The sequence below is a fragment of the Aedes albopictus genome, unplaced genomic scaffold (assembly GCF_035046485.1).
Source record: "Aedes albopictus strain Foshan unplaced genomic scaffold, AalbF5 HiC_scaffold_6, whole genome shotgun sequence".
NCBI lineage: Eukaryota > Metazoa > Arthropoda > Insecta > Diptera > Culicidae > Aedes > Aedes albopictus.
In genome coordinates, this window is record NW_026917420.1 from 25354 (window position 1) to 51032 (window position 25679).

At 40.1% G+C, this 25679-nt stretch overlaps 1 protein-coding gene across 1 annotated transcript in view; it reads left to right on the forward strand.

The window, feature by feature from the left end:
• Positions 1-1557: 1557 nt before the first annotated feature.
• LOC134284710 (uncharacterized) overlaps positions 1558-25679 on the forward strand; it is a 33602-nt gene continuing 9480 nt past the window's right edge. The window contains exons 1-5 of the mRNA XM_062843865.1: positions 1558-1944; positions 20896-21053; positions 21828-21896; positions 22061-22159; positions 22256-22416. Of these exons, the coding sequence (XP_062699849.1) occupies positions 1860-1944; positions 20896-21053; positions 21828-21896; positions 22061-22159; positions 22256-22416 (572 nt within the window). The 5' untranslated portion in view covers positions 1558-1859. The remainder of the gene's footprint in view (positions 1945-20895; positions 21054-21827; positions 21897-22060; positions 22160-22255; positions 22417-25679) is intronic.

Genomic DNA, 25679 nt, shown 5'->3' on the forward strand with positions numbered 1-25679 from the left:
CATATTAAATTGTTTCAGGTCTGATACACTTCATATTCAAGTGATTCAGGTCTGATTCACTTCATATTTACATCATTCAGGGCTGATTCACTTCATGTTCATGTCAAGTGATTCAGGTCTGAATCTGAATATTCATATTTATATTCATATTCATATTCAAGTGCTCAGGTCAGATTCACTGCGTATTCATGATATTCAGATCTGATTCACTCTTAATTCAAGTGATTAAGGTCTGATTCACTTCATACTCAAATCATTAAGGTCTGATTCACTTCATATTCAAGTGGTTCAGGTCTGATTCACTTCATTTTGAAGAGTTTCTGGTGTGATTCACTTCATATTCATGTCATTCAAGTCTGATTCACATCAAATTCAAGTGAATCAGGTTTGCTTCACTTCAAATTTCTTGTGATTCAGGTCTGATTCACTTCATATTCAAGTGTTTCAGCTCTGATTCATTTCATACTCAAGTCATTCAGGTCTGATTCACTTCATTTTTAAGAGGTTCAGGTCTGATTTACTTCATATCCTAGTGTTTCAGCTCTGATTCACTTCATACTCAAGTCATTAATGTCTGATTCACTTCATATTCAAGAGGTTCAGGTCTGATTCACTTCATATTCATGTCATTCAAGTCTGATTCACATCAAATTCAATTGATTCAGGTCTGCTTCACTTCAAATTTCTTGTGATTCAGGTCTGATTCACTTCATATTCAAGTGTTTCAGCTCTGATTCACTTCATACTCAAGTCATTAGGTCTGATTCACTTCATATTCAAGAGGTGCAGGTCTGATTCACTTCATATTCATGTCATTCAAGTCTGATTCACATAAAATTCAAGTGATTCAGGTCTGCTTCACTTCAAATTTCTTGTGATTCAGGTCTGATTCACTTCATATTCAAGTGTTTCAGCTCTGATTCACTTCATACTCAAGTCATTCAGGTCTGATTCACTTCATATTCAAGAGGTTCAGGTCTGATTCACTTCATATCCAAGTGTTTCCGCTCTGATTCACTTCATACTCAAGTCATTAATGTCTGATTCACTTCATATTCAAGAGGTTCAGGTCTGCTTCACTTCCAATTCATGTCATTCAAGTCTGATTCACATCAAATTCAAGTGATTCAGGTCAGCTTCACTTCAAATTTCTTGTGATTCAGGTCTGATTCACTTCATATTCAAGTGTTTCAGCTCTGATTCACTTCATACTCAAGCCATTAATGTCTGATTCACTTCATATTCAAGAGGTTCAGGTCTGATTCACTTCATATTCCAGTGCATCAAGTCTGAGTTAGGATGTTAAGCCAAGCAGAAGAAGAAGAAGTAAATAGATTAACAACTATTTTAAACACATATCCTTATTTTGCTTGACTTATCCCGTGACATGGCCAAATAAAGTTATCAAATGAGTCTGTTTTCCGGAACAAACTAAATGCAGTTTATTCTTTGTCTAATGCAAGGACTAATGTCAACAACCTGCCGCCAACGGCAAACGATTCGTAACCAACGGCAACCGTATCATAGCAAAACCGCCCACGCGCATTCGCCGTCCTATCGTCGTCCTTGTTGAATGCAAAAAAAAAACACCACGAAAAACAAACCCCTAGCAATCCATGCTAACCGGACCGGCGCGGCGATGTATCGATAACAGCCCGGGACGGGACGTCAGTATCGAATCCGATCCAATCGAGCCCAGTACAATTAGAAGTTCCTACGAATTCAAGCACAACAGAGCACTGTGCAGATTGTGCCAGATCACTAGCTCACTTCTACCACGTTCTGATCCGTGTGGAGTCGAATAAGTTTTCCTTTGCCTGACCACCCGTCCGCCTGGTCACCTGGTCACGCCGGTCGACATGGTCCTGCTGTCGGAAATCTACTGCCCGGAGCAGATTGTGATACCGGAAAACTTTAACAACGTGCTCAAAGTTTACGCCAAAGGTAAGGTGGAACACGGGGTGTTGTAACGAGGAAAGCGCGAACATAGTGCGGGGAACAGTTTTCCCACCTTCAATCTGTCGCGGCAAGGGTTTTGCTGCTTTCAACGAATTTTTCGTACCTTTACATTTCCTTTTCGATTGGTGTAGCTAGGAGAAGGAGGATTTTGGGGGTGTCAACGTTACTGTCTGTGTTTTTCATGTAATTCAGTAACTTAATTTCTACTTTATAAAACTCATTCATATTTGTTATTATATTTATATTTTTCATATCTTATGAACGCTATACAACTCAAATGAGTTGTGTAATAAAAACCATTGCATTAGAGGTGATTTTTCCATACTCTTAGTATATATCAAAATTGGCACGCCCCATAAACGCAGTTCCAGAAATTTCTAATATCCAGGAATTTCGTCCTCGACAAAGTTGCTGAGAACAGCAAGAACTATCCGAAGACGAACTTTTTGATTCAAGGCTTTTCCGCTAGGTGACGCCAGTCAATCTTGAACATTTCAGAGAAAATAGGTAGAACAGCGAAGAGTGTGAAGCCAAAAATACCTTATCGAACCGTCAAACTGGTATTCTATCGAACAAAATCAACAAGCCTTGACGATTGCCTCATTATCAAAGATAAGTATTGCAATCATTTCAAACATTTTTCACCAAAATTTTCAAATATAAAGAATATCAATGTAAATAACATTGACCCTTTAAACAGATGAAAATTGTTCCATTTTGGGATACAATTTAGATAATTTCTGATTAATAAATCACCAGCATAAATCATTTTTCAATGCAGTATACGAAAAAGATACTACCCCTGATAGGTGGATTTATCTGTTTTGCGACAGTTGCCAACATCCGTGTGATGAAATCAAAACAGGAAAAGTGTCACCGTTCAGACGGCTGTTCACTCTTTGCTTCTCTACCTATTTTCTCTGGAACATTTTAAAACACTTTACTAAGAAGAAATCTGGTCTTCAGTCTAGTTTATCTGGCCATTAAGGACAAACATCTTAGGATCTGAGTTCAACATGGCACCAGAACCTCACATGCATAATTCTCAAGATGCAAACGTGTAAAAGTGGGTCATTGAGGCAGCCATCTTGGGATTCTTACAAGCTTGTCATAAAGGCTTTCCTATGATAACCTAGTTGATTATTCACTAGGCAATGCTATCAAGTTACAGAATTTAAAAATTTCAGCAAAATTTTGAACTTGCATGGTAGGTTAATATAGTTTATCGATAAAAGTTGCAACATTTTGAGGAAATGAAAGAATTCGGCAAACTTGATCAGGTCTAAAGGGCAATAGTCGATGATACTCTTATTCATTCTGAGGCCCCGCATATGAAGATGAACAGTACCAGTACATACTCCTGAATTGGATTCAATTGTACAAAAATCTTGAGAGCATCTCTACAAAATCATCATTGAATACTACTTCCACAATTTCTTTAAAAGTTGCTTCGGTATATTTTGGCAATGTCATCAGCAAACCATTTAAAGGTTGTTATGGAAGTTTTTTTGCTTAACATTTTGGGAATGCAAGCATTTTTTTCGTCAATTGGTTCAGCAGTTTTTTTTGCTAATTATTTCACAAATTCTTTTTCCCTGGGCTTTGGATCAATAATGTCTAGGGAAGAGTGTCTTCTGAGGGCTCTCTTGTTTCAGTTGTTGCTAGTGTTGTTAAAACATATTTCTTTATTACTTTATTGTATTTTTTTCTGATATAACAACATTAGATTAATGGGTGCGACAGGAGTGGCCATCAAAGCCACTTATGTCCCAGGATAATTCGATCCAATAGCCAACGGCTTCCTCAATGGCCGACTGGGTGCGTGCTTTGGGTGGCGGATTTAAGCAAAGGAAGGAGAATTATACTTCGACTGACTTCATCGGATAAAGTGCCATCCGATAAGCGTTCTTGTATGAATCACCTTCCATCGTCTCGCAGTCAAAATTAATGTTAATAAAGCGAATAAATGTTGAAAAAAACTTAAATATTTATCATTTGTAATACAAAATTGTGCTCATCTCAACTCTAAACATTGTTTTCATTACTGTATTTATTAGTTTCAATATTTAGTCATAAAGTTTAATTAAAAGTATAGCTACACATGACTGCGAGACGACGTGGACCACATTGAGGAAATAATTGAGGAAATAATTAGTCGATATAGGGTAGTTGGACCATTAGGGAGGGGCCTCTATTTTGGGCATTTTTCTGCTGTTGCTCGGCTGGCTCGACTGGTTGACCATATTTCTTTTGCGCGGTGAGGTACTTGCATTATCTACCCGAGCACGGGAATTTGGGTCAGTTGGTTCGATGTTGCTTGGGTTGTGACAGGGGGATGGCTGAGATGATTACCACTGCCCTGATAGTTCGGCATCTTAATCAAATGTTGAAATTTTTAAAGGCCCAGCTAATGCTGCAAATACAAAATATTTTATTTTCTTGGAAATATTATTAATATTATTCTTCAAATACATTCAATTAACATTAACACACCAATACTAATACAGCTACTGCTATTATTCACTACTGCTATTACACAATATACACATTATAATTACTAATCAATTTTTCCTTCTTTGTTTTTCTCTATAAAATGTTGCATGGTTCGCATCCTTGCGGAACATGAACGGTGCATGAGCACAAGCTTTTTCAGATTAACATATGGAAGATCTTCGAAAGGGTTCTACCCCATTACCCCGAATGCCACTACCCCGAACGCCATTACCCCGAACGCCACTACCCCGATAGTCATTACCCCGAATAGGCCATTACCCCGAAAGCCGTTACCCCGAATGGGCCATTACCCCGAACGCCACTACCCCGAATGGGCCACTACCCCGAACGCCATTACCCCGAAAGCATATTTTTAGATGGGTTATTCTGATGATGGGTAATTTATATTTTTATTATTTTAATAACATTACTGACAGCTTTAATACCAGAAGATATTATTGTAAAGAATAACCTTAAAACATAATAATGGAATAATACGTATTAGAGATGATCTTGTATGAGATAGAGCTGTCAGCAAAGGTCCTTCAAATACTGGCTATCGATATTGGCTCATTAGGCCGAAAAGACATTTGGCCAAAGTATCACTAATAAGCCTACTGATCATTAGGCGAGATCAAATAATACAAATTGCAAAATTGGCCCGGAAAGAACATTTTATAGTTACACACTTAAAAATTCTGAAATTTGCACGAGACAGAAACATCAATGAACGTAAACATTTTCAAGACTGAATCACAAATTGGACTCAATTTTACGCGCATGGTTGGTTGCGTTAGATGTCAACAAATCCACTTCACCAGAAACGTACAATCAGTACAGTAGACTTTCGCTCGGTGCAAACGCTTTAACTGCAATGCTTTTTAACTGCAAGTCCGCTAAGTGCAACAGTTTTGCAGTTATCGCACCGCTATCCTTCAAAACGAAACGTCAACAGCGATGCGATGTTTTTCGCATGTACTTTTGTTGCAGTGCGATGTTTTTCGTATGCACATTGGCTCCATTCTGCAGCAACTGACAGTTCTTTGACGTCTGTCAGTCGTTGCAGTTATCGAATTTTATTCGCTAAGTGAAACGTAAACATGTTGCAGTTATCGAACGTCTACTGTATCACATTCATCTGCCACCTTCCAACTCGGTGAAATAGCCGAGAGGTAAGAGATGTGGCTCACAATCAGCAGATCCTAAGTTCGAGTCCAGGCATGTTGATATTATACTTTTATATGTTTTATTTATCAGTTCGGTTCTAGCGATTGCTAGACGCTAAGAAAATATAAGTCCTGGGAGACGTAAATTTACATGTTTTGACCTCTAAATTTGTGTCTTTGAAGAAGCTCGTATATGTCAGGTTCAGGACACCTAAAATTGCATGATTTTTTTTAGGTGTGTAGAAAAAGAAAAAATCTTTTAAGGAGGAATAGACAATTTGGTAATAAAACTCAATAACAGTGTAACTTAAAAAAAACATTCCTAAAATGTGAAAAAATGTGATTGATAGGTTGGCCGCCGATAAGGTCTGCAAGGATATAACTAGAAAGAACAGCATATAAATTAAAGGGCAAATCTCCTATGGGACCATTCATAAATTACGTAGACCGAATTTTGGTCACCTTGGTCCTCTCCCCCTCCTCATCGTAGATTTTTAAAAGACAATTACACCGTCTTCGGCCAGAGGCCGCACAGACTGTACATTACTAACATTAGACAATGGACAACACGTATAACACTCAGTGGCCCAGTGGAGTATTTTCTGTTTTGACGAAAAGTTTTCCTCGACCGGAGCGGGATTCGAACCCACACTCCGAGGCATGCGAGATACCTAAACGACTAACGCCGCTAACCGCTCGGCCACGAAGTCCACGATTTGTTCATAAAAAAATTTGTAAATTTGTATAGAACTTAGAATTTGGATAGACCCTCTCCTACTACTACTAGTTTATGCACGGCCCCTATACATAAATCTGCAAAGGGCAACATGGCTACCAAACAACTCTGTAACAATATAAGTCGAAAGAACAGCCCAACTTTAAAAGAAGGAAAAACACTAGATGTAATTAATAGAGATATGTCGCCAATCAACACGGTAACGACGTGACTAGAAAGAACAGCCTATAAATTAAAGAAGGGCAAATCTCATATACAGTAAGCAGCTTTCACTCCCAGTAAACTATATAAGTGCAGCTGAAGCTGAAAAGAAAAGCTATAGTTTAGTCGCCAGAAAAAAAAATAGTTAATTTGGTCCAACGATGCTGGATCTACCTTGCTAAGTGAACTGAACTGAATATCTAAAATCCAGTCCAGTACTACAATCTTGAAAAAAATATTCAGAGAACAATTTTAGGGCTTGATGTTCTGGAAACTGATCATCAAAATCAAAAGAAAATCAAAAGAAATCTAGTTGCCAGTTTGGCCGCAAGTTAGTTCTGAAAAATTTTACTTGAAAGAACAGCCTATTATTCAAAGAAGAACAAATCCGCTATGGAGTTAGTTATTCGTTTGCAAATAAACTACGTAACACTCAAACTCGAAAGAACAGCTTCTGATGAAAAGAAGGAAACATTTCTATAAAGAAATTAACAGTTTGGCTACCAAACAACTCTGCAATAGTACACGGTTGGAAACTGCAAACTCAAAAAAACAGCCTATTTTTAAAAGAAGGCAAATATTTGAAGAAGTGTAGTTTGATAACCAGCATAATCGTTTGCCACCAGTTACAATCGTGCTTGAGGCCAACCAACTTTTAAAAGAAGGGAAAATGTCAGTTTGAAATACTTGTAATTTTTATAGCCATAGCTATAAGTTCAAAAGAGCAGCTAGTTTAAAATATGGAAAATTTGTCTTTACTTGTCTTCTTAATTTCATTACGTTTGCTGCTTTCGTTTTTACGAACCTTACTTTTGCATGAAGCATAACATACGGAAACCTAAGGGAAACGGAACCTATCTTAAACAATGTGCTCCCATTGTCATGCTATCTAAAACGAAGTAAATAAGAGCTATTTGATTTGTGTTTAATTTTTATATTTTTTACTCGTTACAAAAAGAAAACGGAAAAAATCGGTACCTAAATCGTCTGTTTAAGAATAGAATTAACATAGGGGCATAGGATGGAGAAGAGTATTCATACCTACACTAGTAACTGATTACCCTTTTCTAACTTATAACCACCTTCATCAACTTCTAATCGGTCACCACTTTTTTGGTGATCTCCTGAACGATTCGGGGTAATGGCTTTCGGGGTAATGGCATTCGGGGTAGTGGCGTTCGGGGTAATGGCGTTCGGGGTAATGGGGTGGAGCCCTTCGAAAGACAACCAGAAGTTAACAAACACAATCTATGGGGGAAGTATCATCGACATAGTAAGAAAACAAATGTAAAATACTCTCCGTGGAACCTGAATTCTAATCGTGCAAAGGTAAATAACTAACATACGGCGGGAAACAAGAATTTATCAGGAAACTAAGTGGATGGGAAATTGTACTTCGTTTTTTCGCATTGTAAATGAAAATTTAAGTAACGTTAAGCGTACGAATGAATAACTAGTTTTCAAGTAGTTTTCTTCTTTTCAAAAGCTCTAATTCTCTTTTTTGCAAATTTGTGGAATAGCATTGATATTGTCAAGTCCGTACTAACTCCCGGCCCGAATTGCAACACTTAATTGTGCTTATAGTTCCGAAGCTAACGCATGATCAATAACTTAAGATGCTTTGTTGAGGTCAATGCGTCTCGACTCGACGAAAACTGATTATCTATTTCTTTGACTAAGCTGGACAACATTTCTTATGTATGATAAGGAAGGTATTTTTACGTTTTTAAATGTTCGTATTATATGAAAAGTGAGGGAGTATGACATGGTTTCTACAAGAAAAACTAGTATGACTGACAAAACAATTCGAAGATTTAGCCGTATATTGCCAGGATCTAGGAGCAAATCCTGTTAAGTGCAAATGTTTATTAGTTTTGAAGCTAATGCGTTATCAATAAGACCAATTAGTCTGGACATTTTGAACGAAAATTACTACTTATCATAAATAATAACCTGCAATAAATGACGCAAAAATATTGTGACCAGCAATTACTGACATAATGAACATAACTACTTGATATAACACTTCAATAGAGTAGAGACTACATATTTGATATGGGGCAAAACAGTAACGCTACTTAAGTTTGGGAATATAAGGCAACTAACTGACAAATTGACAAGGACCTAACATACAACATGAACCTTACTACAGAAACCAATTTCACACTTTCTACCGTATTTGCATTATTGTGTCTCAAGTCTAGTCCAATACCTTTCCCTAACCTATACCATTACCCTTCCGATGGTGTTCATGTGGTCCGCACGGACTATTACGGCCATTACCCCTCCTTGATCTTCGGCATTGGATTGACTTGCGCTCTTATTGCCCCACCAACTGCTGCAAAATGAAAATGAAAAAATATTTCACAAATTCTTTTTGTTTTCATTTTATTTTATTTTAATTCACCCAGCAATCTCTCCGCTAATCCCTTTGAGAATGCCTTCGGTAATGCCTTCAGTTCAGGTCGTAAATCAGACGTACGTAATTATCGCGGAATAGCCAATATCTCCTGTGGGGTATGAACAAAGCTGAGTAACATTCCCCATGCGTGTATTTCCCCTAGCAAGCATCAGTGACAGCCAGCACCATGACGGGGTCGTCGTCAGTGTGATGCTGCCTCTTCGACGAGTGGACTGTTGGCGGAGCAAGTCGCCATCACCGTGAGGTTCCGTATTATGCCAAGTGATTCTACTGCAGTTTGCTAAGATGGCTAGGAACGGATTGTTTCCAGTGAGTTGCCCGGCATTCACATCTCCTGCATTCCAAAACTATTTGAGGCAATTGTCAACAAAAAGTTATTTCTACAAATCAAAAACAGAATAACTAACATGCAGCACGGCTTTTTTAAAGGCCGATCAACTTCAACAAACTTGCTTCAATTTGTTGACTATATATTGAATGCAATGGATAATGGAAACCACGTGGAAGCTCTTTATACGGACTTTAGTAAGGCATTTGATCGCATCGACATACCAATGCTGCTTTTCAAATTGCACAAAATTGGAATTGAACCAGGTCACCTGAAATGGCTTGAATCATATCTGACTGACCGCCAACAAATAATTAAATTTGATGGATACAAATCAAAATCAATTCAAGTCACTTCCGGTGTACCACAAGGTTCTCATTTGGGACCTCTTCTTTTTATCATTTACTAGCTGTCCCGGCAAACTTTGTCTTGCCACTCTTGGCACTCTAGATGGATTTCATTTCGATCGTGTTGACTTTCTTCCCAGGTCATAAAAAATCAGCATTTTGTCTATTTCCTTACATTTTTAGTTCATTTTCCTAACTTTTTTTAACATATAAACACAGCCACCATGAATACGAATCGAAACATGCAAGAGTAATTCTGATCAGTTCAGCCGTTCGTGAGTTTTGTTGCCTCAAAGGGACTTCAAACTCATTTATATATATATAGATGTAAACGACATTTCCTTCATTCTCAAGAAATTAAGTGTTAATTTATGCCGACGACATGAAGCTCTTTTTGGAAATAAGAAATGATGAAGACATCAATGTATTCCGCAATGAAATAGAAATATTCTACACATGGTGCAACAAAAGCCTATTAGAACTGAATGTTAAAAAATGCAATTTAATATCATTTAGCAGAAAAAGAACAACACCGAATGTCCCAATTGCATTAGGAAATAAGAATGTGGAAAAATGTGGAAGGGTTAGGGATTTAGGAGTAATCTTAGATTCTAAACTTACATTCGTTGACCACTACAACACAATCATTCACAGGGCTAATAATATGCTAGGGTTCATTAAGCGCTTCTGCTATAATTTTCATGACCCATGTACAATTAAAACACTTTATATTGCCTATGTTAGATCTATTTTAGAATACTGCAGCACTGTATGGTCTCCTTTTTCAACCACGCACGAAGAAAGATTAGAATCAGTGCAAAAACAATTTCTACTGTTTGCTCTTCGTAAATTAGGCTGAACATCATTTCCACTTCCGTCTTACAAAGCACGCTGCATGCTTATTGACATACAAACTCTGCAAGAGCGGCGTGAAATCGCAATGATTTCATTCGTAAACGATATAGTTTCGCATCGTATAGACTCGCCTGAAATCTTATCAAAACTAAATTTTTATATACCTACTCGGCAATTAAGAAGTCGGAATATTTTCGCAAGTAACCACCACCGAACAAACTACGCCAAATTTGGGCCTACAAATCGTATGATGGTTGCTTATAATAAACATTGCGAATCGATTGACTTTACCATGTCTAGGCAAAATTTGAAAACATATTTTCGTACCATTAGAAATAGGAACACTTAAAAAACAAAACACTACTAAATTTTTTTTTTTTTTTAAATATATTTTTCAATGTATTTCATAATTATATTACTAAGAAATAAGAAAAAAATATGTATATGTATAATGTACTAGTCTACGTCGGTTGACGAAATGAAAAAAATAAATAAATAAATAAATAAATAAATAAATAAACGTTTTAGATATTAATTCTGCAATGCTAACATGAATTACTTCACAAATTTCTTGGGAAACTTTGTTAGCAAATCCCTTGGAGTTGCTACAGCAATTCCGGGCAGTGTCTTGAAACCCTTTGGGTATTTCTACGTCAGTGCCTTTTGGAATTTCATCAACAGTTTCATTAAGGAATCTTTCGATAATCCCTTTAAACATTATTTTGTGAATTCCTTTTAAAATTTTTATATGATTTCTTAAGACAATTTCTACGTGACTTCTTCAAAAAAGTAGTTGGAAATTTCTGCGGCAGTATCTTAGATAATGTCTTCGGCTTATCCAAGAAAATATCCTTGAGGTTTTTTCGGGAACTGTTATAGACAAAATTCTAAGGCCATTCTTTCAGCCTTGCTTTGGCAGTTTCTTCGCAGAAACTAAGATTTAATAGCTTTGGAAATGCCATCCAAAAATCATTTGAGAATTCCTTTGGAAATTCCTTCAGTAATTCATTCGAAGAGTTCTTCAACGGTTCCTTTGGAAGTATCCTTGTCTTTGACTTTGAAGAAAAAACCGTTCGTTAATTACTTTTTAATTGCTTAAGCATTTCTTTTCGAAATCTCTTACATAATTCTTTCAGATTTTTTTCCTGGGATTTACTGAGGAAAACCTGCTGAGAGTACTTCAGGAGTTTACGGTTTTTTTCAGCCTATCAGAACGCGCGTCATTAATCAACCGAAACGGCACCGCACTCGCGTTGTTTACGACGAGCGAGGTTTTTGGAAGGTTGAAATTCTTTAAGAAATTTCTCCAAAAATTAATTCCGAGATTGCTGCAGAAATTCCTTCTAGAATTACTCAAGCAATTTTTCCTGACATTTCTTTTTTGTTCTTCAATCACTTAACCTAATTTACAGCTCTATTGTCCACTAGTCTAGTTACTGGACTGGTTGCCATTGGGATGCTTTCACTTTCTACCCTATCATGGTAGAGCACGAGGATGTTAATGTGTGACTGTTGGTTGTTCCTGTTTCCAGTCCGATTGGGGGTCCATTATGGGTTGCCGTTCGCCGATGTCCAAGTATCCGGGTTCATTTAAACCATGGGCTCAGAAGAGGGTCAGTGTCAGCTGCTCTCAGGGGGAAAGAGCAACTGACGAAAGTGCCGGGGCTGGGATCGAATCCATGACCATCTGCTTATGAAGCAAACGTGTAGCCACTACGCCACGGGCCCCGGCTTCCCGGCTTTTTTTAGTGGTTGCTCCACAAATTTATCCTAAGATTTCCTTCTGCGATTCCTCAAAAGCATTCATTTTGTGGTTCCTTCAGATGTTTCCTCTGGGATCCCTTGTGAAACTCCTGAAAGGTTTCTCCAGGAATGTCTTTCAGGATTCCTTCAGGATTCCTTCTCAGAATTCGAGAGATTCCTTTTGGGGTTTCTTAAGGTGTTCTGGGAATGCTCCAGAAATTCCATCCTGGATTCTCCTCTCTTTATATATATGTTTGAATGTCTTCAGAAGTATTTTTGGCTTCCAGAATATCCCTGGAAAATATTCATGAAAATTTCAGCAATTTCACACAGGGTTTCTTCCGGAATTCCTCCGGGAGTTCTCTCGCCGATTGCTACTGGTATTTCTTCCGAGATTCCTTCAGAAATTCATTCCAAAATCCAGGGATTCCAAGCAAAAATCCTCCTTGAGTACTTTCTGGGATTTCTACAGAATTTCTTATTCTGAAATCATTCCAGGCTTCATCCGATATTCTAACAAGAACTGCTTCTGGGATTCCTTCAGCAATTTCTTCTGCGATTCCTACGGTAATTCCACCGAGAACTGCTTCCGAAAATCCTCCAATAAATTCTTCCGGCATTTCTCCAGCAACAACCTCCAGGATTCGGTCGGGAAATCCTTCTAGGAAACCTTATGAAGTTCCTACAGGAATTTCTAGAGCATGTCCTACACATTTTCCCCCATCAGGTTCTTCCGAGATTCTATTTTTCCAGGAATATCTTCTGGAAGTCGAAACATTTCTGTAAAACGTAGCTATCAAATGAAAAAAATTAAAAAAAAAGCTATCAGAAGAATTTCAGATGGAATTCCTGGAGGATTCCCTGAACTCCCTGAGAAATCCCGGAAGAAATCCCTTGAAATCTCAGAAGGCATCTCAGGAGGAATCCTGGCAGGGGTTCCTGAAGGATTCTCGGACAGAGCCATTAAGGCATCTCAGAAGTATGTCCTGGAAGCTTCGTCAGGAATCACAGAAAAAAAATACTAGAGGGGATCCTAGAATAAATTTGTAGAGATACCGAATGTAGAGAACAGCGAGAAGATAATAAATAAAATAAACTTAAGTATTACCGCAAAATTGATAATTCTTCAAATTATCTAAACAAAAAAAAAACATCATTCATTTCTTATTCAGTTTGAGCTCAATACTTAAAAAAAAAAACTTCAGAAATGCTTAAAACATATGCGCGAGAGCAAGCTCGCGGGGATGAGGCGCGCAGAAGTAGCACGCGGAAAAGAGAAAAAAAAATGAAGACAAATCACACATCGGATGACGAGCACCCAAAATCACTGCGAGAAACAAGCCACAGCCTACTAAGCATCAACTAGCTAACTTTTAGCGTGTGTGAGTGCCGTGGCAAGGGGTTGAATTCCTAATTGTGGGATATAAAAGAGCCTGCCTATCGGGTTCGGATTCATTCTAGTATCGGACGACGTGACGGACGCATCATCGGATGGAGAGCAGCAGCAATCGGGTCGAGGCTTCTGCCCTTCCTCCGCTGGAGCGGTACATCAGTGGGTCGAGTTTTCTCCCCCCAACAGCAGCAGCTGAGCGACATGCTCATCCCAACCGCGTCGCCATGGCAGCATCAGCAGCAACAGCAATAAAGCCGACGGATCTCAGTGAGGGTTTTAAGAGTTACCTCACTGTTTCCATGGCATGCTTTGCTGCAATGCTCAGACTGGCAGCGGTGACAACCTGGAATTTCGACACCGAATTCCTGGAATAATCTCGGTATTAAGTTCAAGAGAAATTTCGGAAGCTATTTTGAAGAAATACAGGAATTCAAGAAGTAATCTCAGAAAGCATTTTTTTTTCAAGACATCTGGGATAGAATCTCTAGAAGAATCACGGGAATGAAACAATGTCCGTGGTCAGTGGTGAAAACGTATAAAATAAGTTATATTTACGCAAAATATGTACGCCAAATATGTACCCAAACGTAAACGATAGACCTAATTTCCTCACACAGCCGAAACGTCGGACAGTACCGTTTAAATTTGCAATACTGAATAGCTGAAAAAATCCGGAAATACTTCCTAGAAAAAATCTGGGCAAGCGCTCTTGAAGGAATCCGAGATGGAACTTCCTGGAAGAACCCCAGAGGGAACAGTAAAAAGAATCCTTAGTAAGATCCCGGAAGAATCTCAGCAAGAGCTCCCCGAGGACTCCAGAAGAAACTCCTGGAGGAGTCCTGGAACAAGTTTGTAGGGAAATCGCGATGAATTTATTGGATGAATTCCGGATGGAATTTCTGTAAAATCTCAGAAGTTCCTCCTGAAGGGGTGGCACAGTGCTGTCATCACATCATAAGCACACTACCCACGCACGCGAACCCCACATTATGAAGTAAATCCAACTACCCATGGAAAGCTTGCAAAATGTGGTTCCGGGTCATTCGGCCGAATGCCATTTGGCCTCAACAAAATTGATGATGAACTCAAGTAACCATGCCACTGCTCTCCGCATCAGTATAACTCGAAAGAACAGTCTATGGATAAAATAAGGATTTTTTTTGATAAAATATCGGCAGATTCAACGGCAACTCATCCCCGAATGGCAAAACCAGAAAGAATAGCTTAGGTATGATTAAAAGAAGAAAATATTTCAGATGATGCTATGTTGAAGTTCAAGACGGAAACCGATCATAGTAGTCAAAGATTTAGCGAAGAAGAAGATTTCATTACACTGTGATTTTGTTACTGTTACACACTGAATAAAGACGTTAAAACATTCAGTCCCACTGTTACTAATTAACACCATTAATGTTATTGGCAGTTGGAATGTCATTCTATTCTTTTAATCATTATTCGGCTAAACGACATTCGGTCAAACGACCTTTTTATCCGGGCATATGGCGTTCGGCCAAATAGCGTTCGGCCAAATCGCCATTCGGCCAAACGGCATTCGACCAAATGGCCGGACACCGCAAAAGTCCGAATCGCAAACAACAATACCACCAAACGTTACAGACTAAGATAAATTTACCTTAACAACGGCGGTTTGCAGTAAAAATGGGATGATGTTTGTGTGTCACGATTTGTCATGAGAACGGGTCATCGGATTTACAAAATTTTACTGTTGCATTCGTACCTGGCTCCGACGTGTTCATGTGAAAAAAATAGTTCGGAAAGTGACCAGGAAGGCAAGAAAAACGGGTCAATCCGAAATTCCATTTTGCGGGAACATGGCGGAAAACTTCTTTGCGAAATAGATCGACACTCCAACTAAAAATATAAGAGATGACTCTTTTCTGTGTGGTAGTAAAATCGAATTTTCTCGGTGAAGAAACTGTTCCGGAACATGAAGTAAACACAAAAAGTTGTCTTTCTAAACCATTCTTGATTTCTATTCACTAACTTTTCACAAAACTATCCCGTTTTCTAACAATTAACGTTTCTCGCGATTTTTCCATACGATTTGACAGTTCTTGATTACCACGCTTCCGTGAGCTTGAGGTGAGAATTTGAGAAAGTTGACAACCGAGAGTCGCACAGAAGATGCAATGAATACAAGTGATGGTGTCGCCACCGGGCTGTCAGCGCTGGAAACTAGATGCTATAAAAGTTCTTGCATGCTATTTTCACTTCTTGCGCCAACTGAGAGCAATCAATAAAAAATGTACACAGAAATCAATCTATTGTTTAAGTTTTGTGGCAAAGGCAACGTTTGTGTTTACTTCACATTCCGGAACAGTTTCTTCACCGAGAAAATTTGATTTTACTACCACACAAAAAAGAGCCATCTGTGATACTTTGGAGCTGGGCCTCTTATTTGTGGCTTATTACAGGTGAGCAAGAACAGAATAATAAAATGCACTGTTGTTTGAAACTTGCTTCTTGAGATTTGTGCGTCTGAAGTTCTGATGCACTGTTGTAGCGGGATTTCAAGACGTTTGTCCTTAATAGTCCTTCACCACCTCGAAAGTGTCCCCGCTTGTGCCCCCGTCTATCGTGACATGTCCACAAAATAGATAAATTAGCCGGATATTGTGTTGAGCCCGGTTCGTTGTATAACACTTTTCAGGGTGATGTTGTACAGCACATTGTGGCAGTCTCTGGCGAGATTTGATCGAACTAAACAGATCGTTCTCGTCCATGATTCGGTTGACACTTTCGTATGCCGTTTTGAAGTGATTCGTTGAGACATGGAGTTCGCGGCATTTTTGAAAGATTGGCCGCACGGTAAATGTTTGCTCCGTTGCCACATTGGCCGGGCTCCATACAATGGGACGGACAAAACTCGCAAAAACGAATTTGGCATTATTAAACTATTTTCACCTTAAGATGAAGTTGATGTATTGTACTTTTATGATCGTTGACATTTTTAATACATTAACTTTTGAATTTAAATGAAATTTTTACTTCCAAAGTGACCTAGGACATAAAATTTAATTATGGATCATTCGAAAACAGCAAAATATTGATATGTTGAGAATGTTTTATGTTATCAAGCATATAAAAACTTGTTGTTGAACAGTTTGAATGCACGCATGATACAAAATTAATATGCTACAAAACTATTAAAATGTTCACATATTGTTTAGGAATTATGATAATTTTTAAGTTAAAAAACCCTAATTAATCCACGTAGCGGTGATGGCGACTTTCTCGAGCCTTCACAAAACAGTTTCAACAAAACTCAAATGAATGTTGATTAATATCGCACTTCCATACGTTTAACAAAAAAAATATTTCATGGCACCAATAATCATATCGTTTATCTGGCTTTTGATGTTTGAGCCGCCAATCGACCAATGGGAAGTATCTCAAAAGTGAGTGAACTAATTTTACACACAGACATACATACATACATACATACATACATACATACATACATACAGACAGACATCATGCCAAATCATCGTACTGGGTCGATTGGTATATGCTATTCACAAGACGCGACGCGAGACAAGACATAACACTTATCGTTCTTACAATCGTCAAGGATTTAAAAAATTACCTTTTCTGTCGACCGGTTTTGGGCGCGATGTTGCCCATCTTCGGGACAATGTCCGACTGGTTACGCTGTCGTACGATGTTCGTACTCGTCCGCAGAAGAGAAATGGTTTATTTGATGGTGGTGTCAGCCAGATCGAAGAATTTTTTTAAATCCTTGACGATTGTAAGAACGATAAGTGTTATGTCTTGTCTCGCGTCGCGTCTTGTGAATGTCAGTTTGTTCTAACGTTAGCGCAAAATATGAAAATGAGTGGTAGGGTATCGGGATGCTTCGTTGGCATAGTCCCCTCGTTCGGCCTATCTCAATGTAAACCAAAAACTCAAACAAACACGCATAACTGGATATCGGAAGAGCTATGCGCAAAACAACCGTAACATTTTGTTTCAATTTTAGCACTTTGGAACATTAAAATTGAATGAAAATGTCACTTTGTTTAGCTTTTGTAGACGCCATGATTCTTCGGCTTAGTGGGTAGTCTATACACATGATCATAAATGGCATGATTTTGGAACATTTCGAAATGACTTTTCAATAACTGAACATTTGATGCGACGGTCAAAGACGCTATTTTGAACTTGTGTATTTGTTTTCAACGAATAATAACTATTTTACAAATTGAATGTGGGCCGAATATTGAGGACATTTTTTTCACTATGTACCCAAATCTTGGCCCATCAGTAAAGTGACGTCAAAAACAACGATAAAAAGGCGTCAACAACATTTCTTGCGTAAGAACCAGAAAGAACGAACAGGAAGAAAGATTTTGTGTGCGGTGACTGTAAAAATATAACACAATAATAGGGTTGCGTTGTTTTCGTTACTTAATTAAGAAAGAACTTTAGTTTAAGTGATTTATTTATAGTTTTTTGAAAATTTGGCTCTGAAAATATAATTTAAAAGTAAGATTGGTGAACAAACAGAGATAATACTTCAGCAGAAATATTAAAAAAATGAGATAATTAGTGGTACTAGTGCATGGAAAGCAATAGGCCAACGTTGTATCCACTAATAGGCCAATTTGTGTACCATAGACCAACGTTGCATACCATCGCATCGAATCTTTTGAACTTAATTAAGTAAATTCTTGAATATTTACGTTAGTTTACTTTCAATTGGTGAAACATGCATTGCCTAGAGTGTGTAATAGGGTCGACATATTATTTCGCTGGGGGAATATAGCTTAAAAAAACTGAAGAATCTTGTTGGGGATTCTCTCGGAAAACTTCTAAAGAAAACATTGGAGGAATTTGAAACTATTTTTTTGAGAATGAGCGAAAATTCCAAACGCTGCATAACACAATCAGTTGAAGAGGTGGTTAGTCCGGGAGGTATTTTTTCGTGCTAGAAAGCTAACGGAACGCACAAAGGAATAGCAGACAGCGTGATCCTTTGGAGCTGGCAGTTTTCATTTTGAAAATCAATCGATGCAAATTATTTTAGACTAAAAACTGAAAACCCAAGGAATCTTTGGAAAATTTTCTCAAAAACTGGAAGAATTTATTGAATAATCTATCTATTTATATAAAAATGCAGTGGCATACGTGGGACCACGCATAACTTGCCAACGGATGGTCCGATTTTGGTCGTCAAAGTTTTGCTCTGTTAGTTTTCACCCAAGAAAGGTTTATGAGACAAAAAACATGGGAAAATGGTAAGTTTTCGAAAATCGGGTTTTCATACATTTTGGGAGGCTTGGCTAGGGACTTGAAACGTCAAAAACGCAGTGGGCAAGACAAAGTTTGCCGGGAACAGCTAGTCTGTGGAAAATTCTGAGGAATCCCTGAAGCAATTTCCTAAGAATCCCTGGATGAGTTTCTGAAGTAATTCCTGGTGGAATTTCAGAAGGAATACATAGAATTCTATCTAAAAGATTTTTTTTGAGAAATTCACAAGGAAAGATGTGAAGGAAGAAATTTCTTGAAGAATCCCAGGAAAAAATTCTGAAATACCACAGGCGGAGTTCCTACAAGAAACCTAGGTAGAATTTAAAACAAAATTCCTGGAGTCATTTCTGAAGTAATCCCTGAATTTTGGGTTTTGAAGGTTTCCATAACTTTGGGAAGAAATCCATAAAAGATTTCTTTAGACTTGAAATCCTTGATCGAATGTATGGAGGAGTAAGAAATATTCAGGAAAATTTCTGAAAGAACCCCTAGAACGATTTCTGACGGAAACTTCCGAAGAATTTCTGTTGGGCTACCCAATTGTTGCACAAATTGTTTTTCTTATAATTTGCGATGACGCTCATGAAGGGATTTTTTTTTTGCTCTAGTGACCTGGATACTAAGTGAGTAACTTGAAGCTACCTCGATGATACCACTGCAGAAGTGCGATATCTGAGGGAATCATTAAAGAGATTTCTGAAGAACTCTAGAGGATTTTATGAGTATCTGAAGAAATTTCCTTAGAGGATTTTATGAGAATCTAAAGAAATTTTCATAATTTCTGAAAACAAAAACGCATGGAAGATTTTTTTTAAAGATTTCCTTGGATCTTTGGAGAAAATTTTCGAATGGATCCTTTGAATCTTTGCAGGGATCGGTAGTAATGATATATTTTGGATAAACTTCTCGAGAGATCTATACTTTGGAGAAAGCTCTGGGGAACTTTCTGAAATTCTTGAATTTCTTCTAATGGAATTTCTACAGGAAGCCGAGCATGCAAGATTTTTTTTGGAGAAGCTTCCTCCAGAGAATCCCTAGTGAAATGTTTGATGAAATCTCTCGATAAATATCAGGAAGGAAAATAAATAAGGAAGAAAATCGTTCAAAAGTGTCTTTGGGATTCTCTGAATAAATCGTTGGAGGAAGTTCCAGAGGGATTTCTAAAATAATTATCGGAAGGTTCTCTGAAAACCCTTGGAAATGTTTCTGAACCATTTTCTAAAGGAATCCTTAGAGAAAGGATAAAATAAATACCTGAGGAGTTTCTGAAGAAATTCTTGGAGGAAATTCAGGAACAATCCATGCAAGATTCAAAAATAGTTATTCATGCAACGAGTTGCAAAAAGTTGTTTTATCTGCACGAGTCGTACATTTTTCCAACGCGGCTTACCGACTGGAAAAAAAACTTGTAATTAATAAGAAGGCACAGAGTATTGCAAATTGACAAATTGAGAGATGGATTTGTGAAAAAAAATATCATTCTTTTGTGATTCGAACCCACGACTCCGTATTCGCTAGACCGACGCTTTAACAAACTCAGCCACAGAACAGGTAACGATTCCGCGAAATAGTAAGCCAAACTTACCCAGTGTCCACACCATCAACATGCCTTTTTTCACAAATCTACCTTTCTTTCGTCATAGATGCCAATCCACAACACACTCGCGTTTGTGCCTATCAATTACAAGTCAGAGCGAATTGTTTATATGAAGCCGAGACTTACTCTCGCGCTCCGCATACCTACTGATGCTTACCGAGTTGGATAAATACGAAGAGTGCTGAAAACATCGAGTTTTGCAACGAGTTACATTCTATAGTTGCAAAGAGATGCACGAGTCGTACATTTATCCAACGAGTCCTTAATAATTCAATCGAATTATTCAAATTTCACTAGTCTCATGTCTAACTATACCAATGAAAGTTTCTCCACTTTCACCGAATTTCATCCCTTTCACCTGCGCGTTTCTTCCTCTCTTTTCAGCTGTCATCCGTACACAGCCGTTTGATTTATTGCGCTGGTCGGCGGCGTACTTCCGCTGCCTGGACCTGGAACGGACGCCACCGGTAAAACCACGGTACGAGCCGGAGCTGAAGCGAGGCCGTCTGTCGACCGGGGCCCTGCGGGTGCTAATCGATCAGGTAATTATTTACGGTCCGTGTCCGACCAGCTCGTCGCTAGCTAGGATGTCGCTAGTTGGTCTCATCGCGCCGTCGCCGCCCTTTTCTGTGGGAGTCATGGGAACGTGGACGCGTTAGTCTTCCACGGAAAAGTACAAGTACCGAAGAGTCGTGCTGTGCGCGTCTGTGTTATTCTTGGGTGTTTGATTTAAGTGTGTTTTCTTAGGTAAGATTGGGTGGCTCGATCCTTTAGTTTGTTTGTTTCATACTTGTTGGTGTGCATTGATTTGTATATCTTTAATACTGACTGTAGCATGCTGTGTATGCAGTGTGTTGACAAAATGTTTGCAAGTCCTTGTTGTTTTTTTTTATTAGTTATTCTATTTTGTCTTTGCCCTTTCTTCTTTTCATTTTTTTCTGCAAACTTCCTTCTTGATTTCTTTTGTGCATTTTCTTTTTTTTTTTTGCATTTATTTTTACACTATTTAACCTATTTTTTGGATTATTATATGAGAACTTCACTGTTACCAATTGAAGGCGTTTTGTGCCATTCGTATTCGTACATCATATGACAAGCAAACGGACTTTTGTCTCCCTATTCTTTTTGTAGTTTTTTGCCCTGATGTATTCGTGGTTCAAGTTTTAATGATTCCATTTCTCAAGAAAAGCAAGTAATTATTAAGACTGGATTAAATTCGTTATAATGCAATTTCCCACTTCCCCATTTCAATAAAATCGAATCACACTTCATTCTCCAACTAAACGCTTTATTTTTCTTTCCGCATTCCCTTACAGCTCGGCAAAGGCTTCTTCGTGCAGAAGCGAGTCCTCCAGGAAAAGTGGCAAGGGCTGTGCCTACCGGAAGTAGGTGTCGATGCGATTCGTAGAACTCGCCAACCAACCCTTTCTGGCGGCTGTCTGTCGAAAGCAAAACTTTTATCTCCGTCCGGCAGCAAATTGTTTGCCATCGTCATCGTCCTATTCATTTCATTTCATCGTCTTTTTTCTCTTTCCCTTTCCTCACGCAGGACGATCTATTGAACATCCTGTCGCTGCTGCGGATGCTCGATTGGACCCACTTGCACTGGCTCAAGATTGTGGCCGTCTTCATCGGGCTGTTGAGTGACGTAAGGCGGCTTCTGGCTGGTCATCCGGCGGACCGCAATTTAAACTTCTACTCTAAATGTCTTCTTCTCGCTTTTTCCATGCTCGCCCCTCCCCAGAGCTTACCCCGGACGGCCGAAATGATCTGCGAACTGCTGACGGAGGAACCGGAAGGTGGTCCGGCTCCGATTCCGCTGTGGATGTTCAAGGAATGCTTCCTGGCGGTGGCCCGGCTCGATTGCGGCTCGGTGCAAACGTTCGTCGACGGGCGGAAAGTTTTGTGAGTATAGTTACGGAGCAGCTAGCTGCTACACCTACCACCAGTAGAATAGCAGTTTGATTTCCCTAGTTTTAGATGCCGGGTTTGTTTCCAATGCCTCCTCGGCGGGACATGAAAAGTTTGTTTTCTGTTGTCCTGTTGGAAGGGTGCGAAGTGCTTGGGATGATACATGGGTGTGTTGGATAGTTGGCTTGTGTTTTACAGTCGCGTCGTTTGGTGACCCAGTAGTGTGTACTGTGAGGATATGATGGCCAAAAGATGTCCAAAGCCAGTTTTATTTTGTTATTTATAACTTTTTGATTACAGCAAGGGAATTTGAATAGTTTATAATGTCACTTTTCAATAAAAGTGTTGAATTCCCGGAGAAACTTTTGAAAGACATTTGGTTGTAATACCATAAAGGGGCCGTTCATAAACCACGTAGACTTTTTGGGGGGAGGGGGGGTCTGACCAAAGTCTACGCTCCATACAAATTTCAAAATTTTTGTATGGACAAAAGTCTACGAGGGGGGAGGGGGGGGTCTGAGATGGCCAAATTTTAGTCTACGTGGTTTATGAACAGCCCCAAAGAGCCACCATAACGTGTGAAATTCCCAAAAATCTTGGAGGAAATCGCAGTTGGAATTCTTAAGAGAAAAAAGTTACTTATAAACAAATTTCCGAAGAAATTTGCAAAATCTTGCATAAGAAATTCAAAAGAATTAAAAAAAAACTTCCAAACGAGCAATCTAGGAGATTTTCAAAAACTGAGAGATAAAAACCACAAGAATCGTAAAACAGACAGACAGACAGACAGACAGACAGACAGACAGACAGACAGACAGACAGACAGGGGGCAGCAGGGACAGGAGTCCAGGGGCTTGACGAACCCCCCCTTCTGCGAGTCGGGTGGCAGCTTGGGAATTCATCCTAAGCGAAAATCGTTCACACATCCGTGTGGATTACCACCTTTGGCTCTTCCTTCGGGGAGTGACCGAGCTTCTGGTTTCCAGATAGCTCAAGCAGAGGATGCCTAGGATGTGGCGGGGTTTCAACAGTGGGCTCTGTTGGATCTCCATAAAAAGCCACACATCCGCAAGCAACTCTGTACAAGCGACCTGGTACCGCTTCCAAAGTGCCTTAGCCCAAATACTCGGAGTGCCAACCGGCACATCAGGATCGATGCCAGTAACATTCTGATTATGGCATACTGGTCAACGCAAACGACAACGGACTACGGATTACGGATAGGATGACGACGATGGGCTGACATTCGTGCCATTCTGCTCCCTGAGTAAGGAAGGGTGACACCTACTTGAAACGGCGAGCGGGCTAATGGGGCGTCTGCCTCCGTCCCGGTAAAACCTTGGCAGGCCTCCGGATACGTTCTTCATCTGTCCATCATTTTTGATGGGTACTAGGCTCGGATGTAACACTCCCGACTTGCGCTGATCTGGCTCTGGACACGGACCCCATGAAGGTACGTGTTCAACCCTCGCTTGGCCTCCCTGATTCATAGACAACCAAGAGATCACGAAAGCGACTACGTACAGCAGGTGGAGATAGCGGCTCGGAGGGGGGACCCAATAGAATGGAGACATCAAATTATACCGAAGTAGTTGGAGAGAACGCGGACGCGTTCAGAAGAAGTGGAATGATGCAGCGATCACCAGTGACGCCGCTGGAAACTGCTGCGAGAACGAGTAGTAGCGCGATACGGAGCGAGCCTCAAGGAAGCCAACGGGAGCTAGCATTCCTGAATCAGCGAGTGCTTACACCGAACTCGAACAGCGGCACAGCTCAAGAGTCGAGCTTGTTCGAAGTGAGGAGAAGGGTGAACGAGTTGTACGAGTTTGTCAAAGACAAGCACAACGTTCACCTGAAGATCAAGCAACTAGTGACGAGCATCAAGTCTGCCGTGACAGTTGCGGAACGCGATCAGAAGGCGCTCAAGCTGAGAGTGGAAACAGCCGAGAAGTCTCTGGCGGAAGCCACGGATAGACCTACGGCTGAAAACATGGAGACGCCGAGGAGCCACCGGAGTACTCGCTCAGAGAAACGAGGCAGGGACACGCCAGGAGAAGAGGAAGTCCCGAAGAAACAGAGAAGCGAACGGGAGCGTGCCAGAAATCGGAGTGATGATGGATGGCGCACTGTGGAGAACCAGCAGGCGAAGAAGAAGAAAAAGCGAAAGGAGGAAGAAGATAAGAAGAAGGAAGAAAAGAAGAAGGAACAGAAGAAGAAAGAAACCCAGCGGCCTCCTAGGGAGAGGAAGAAGGGCGATGCATTGATCGTCGAGGCGAAGGACAAGACGACGTACGCTGCTCTGCTTAGGAAACTGCAGGAGGACCCGGAGTTGAAGGTGTTGGGCGAAAACGTAGTGAAGACCAGACGCACCCAAAAAGGAGAGATGCTGTTCGAGCTCAAGAAGGATCCGACGGTTAAGAGCTCGGCGTTCAGGGAGCTCGTTGCCAAATCGCTGGAGAATGAGGCCAATGTGAGAGCCTTATCACAGGAAGCGGTGGTTGAAGTCAAGGATCTGGACGAGATCACGACAGAAGATGATCTGAAACGCGCATTGAAGGAGCAGTGCAACGTCGAAGGACCGATGGTGATTCGGATAAGGAAGTCGTATGGAGGCACTCAGACGGCGGCAATCCGATTGCCTGTGGATATTGCCAATAAGCTGGTAGCAACTGGCAAGGTGAAAATTCGATGGGCGGAGTGCTCGTTGCGACTGGCTCCCCGAGCCACCAAACAAATGGAGCGATGCTTTAAATGCATGGAGTTTGGTCATCAGGCGAGAAATTGCAAGGGCCCCGACAGGTCCGGACGATGCTGGAGTTGCGGTGGAAACGGCCACGTTGCTCGGGACTGCACGAGCCAACCCAAGTGCATGCTGTGTAAGCCGGAGGACGGAAACGACCATAAGACGGGAGGCTTTAAGTGCCCGGCCTATAAAAAGGCGATGGCAGGTCAACAATGATTGAGATAACCCAAATCAACCTCAATCACTGCGACGTCGCACAGCAACTGTTGTGGCAGTCGACAACAGAGACTAAGTGCGATGTTGCAATCATCGCAGAGCCGTATCGGGTGCCCCCTGAGAACGGCAATTGGGTGACGGACAGATCCCAGATAGCGGCCATACAGGTGATGGGTAGATTCCCCATTGAAGAAGTGATCGAGTGTTCGTACGAAGGCTTTGTGGTTGCCAAAATTAATGGAGTCTTCGTTTGCAGTTGCTATGCACCTCCAAGGTGGTCAGATGAAGAGTACAACAG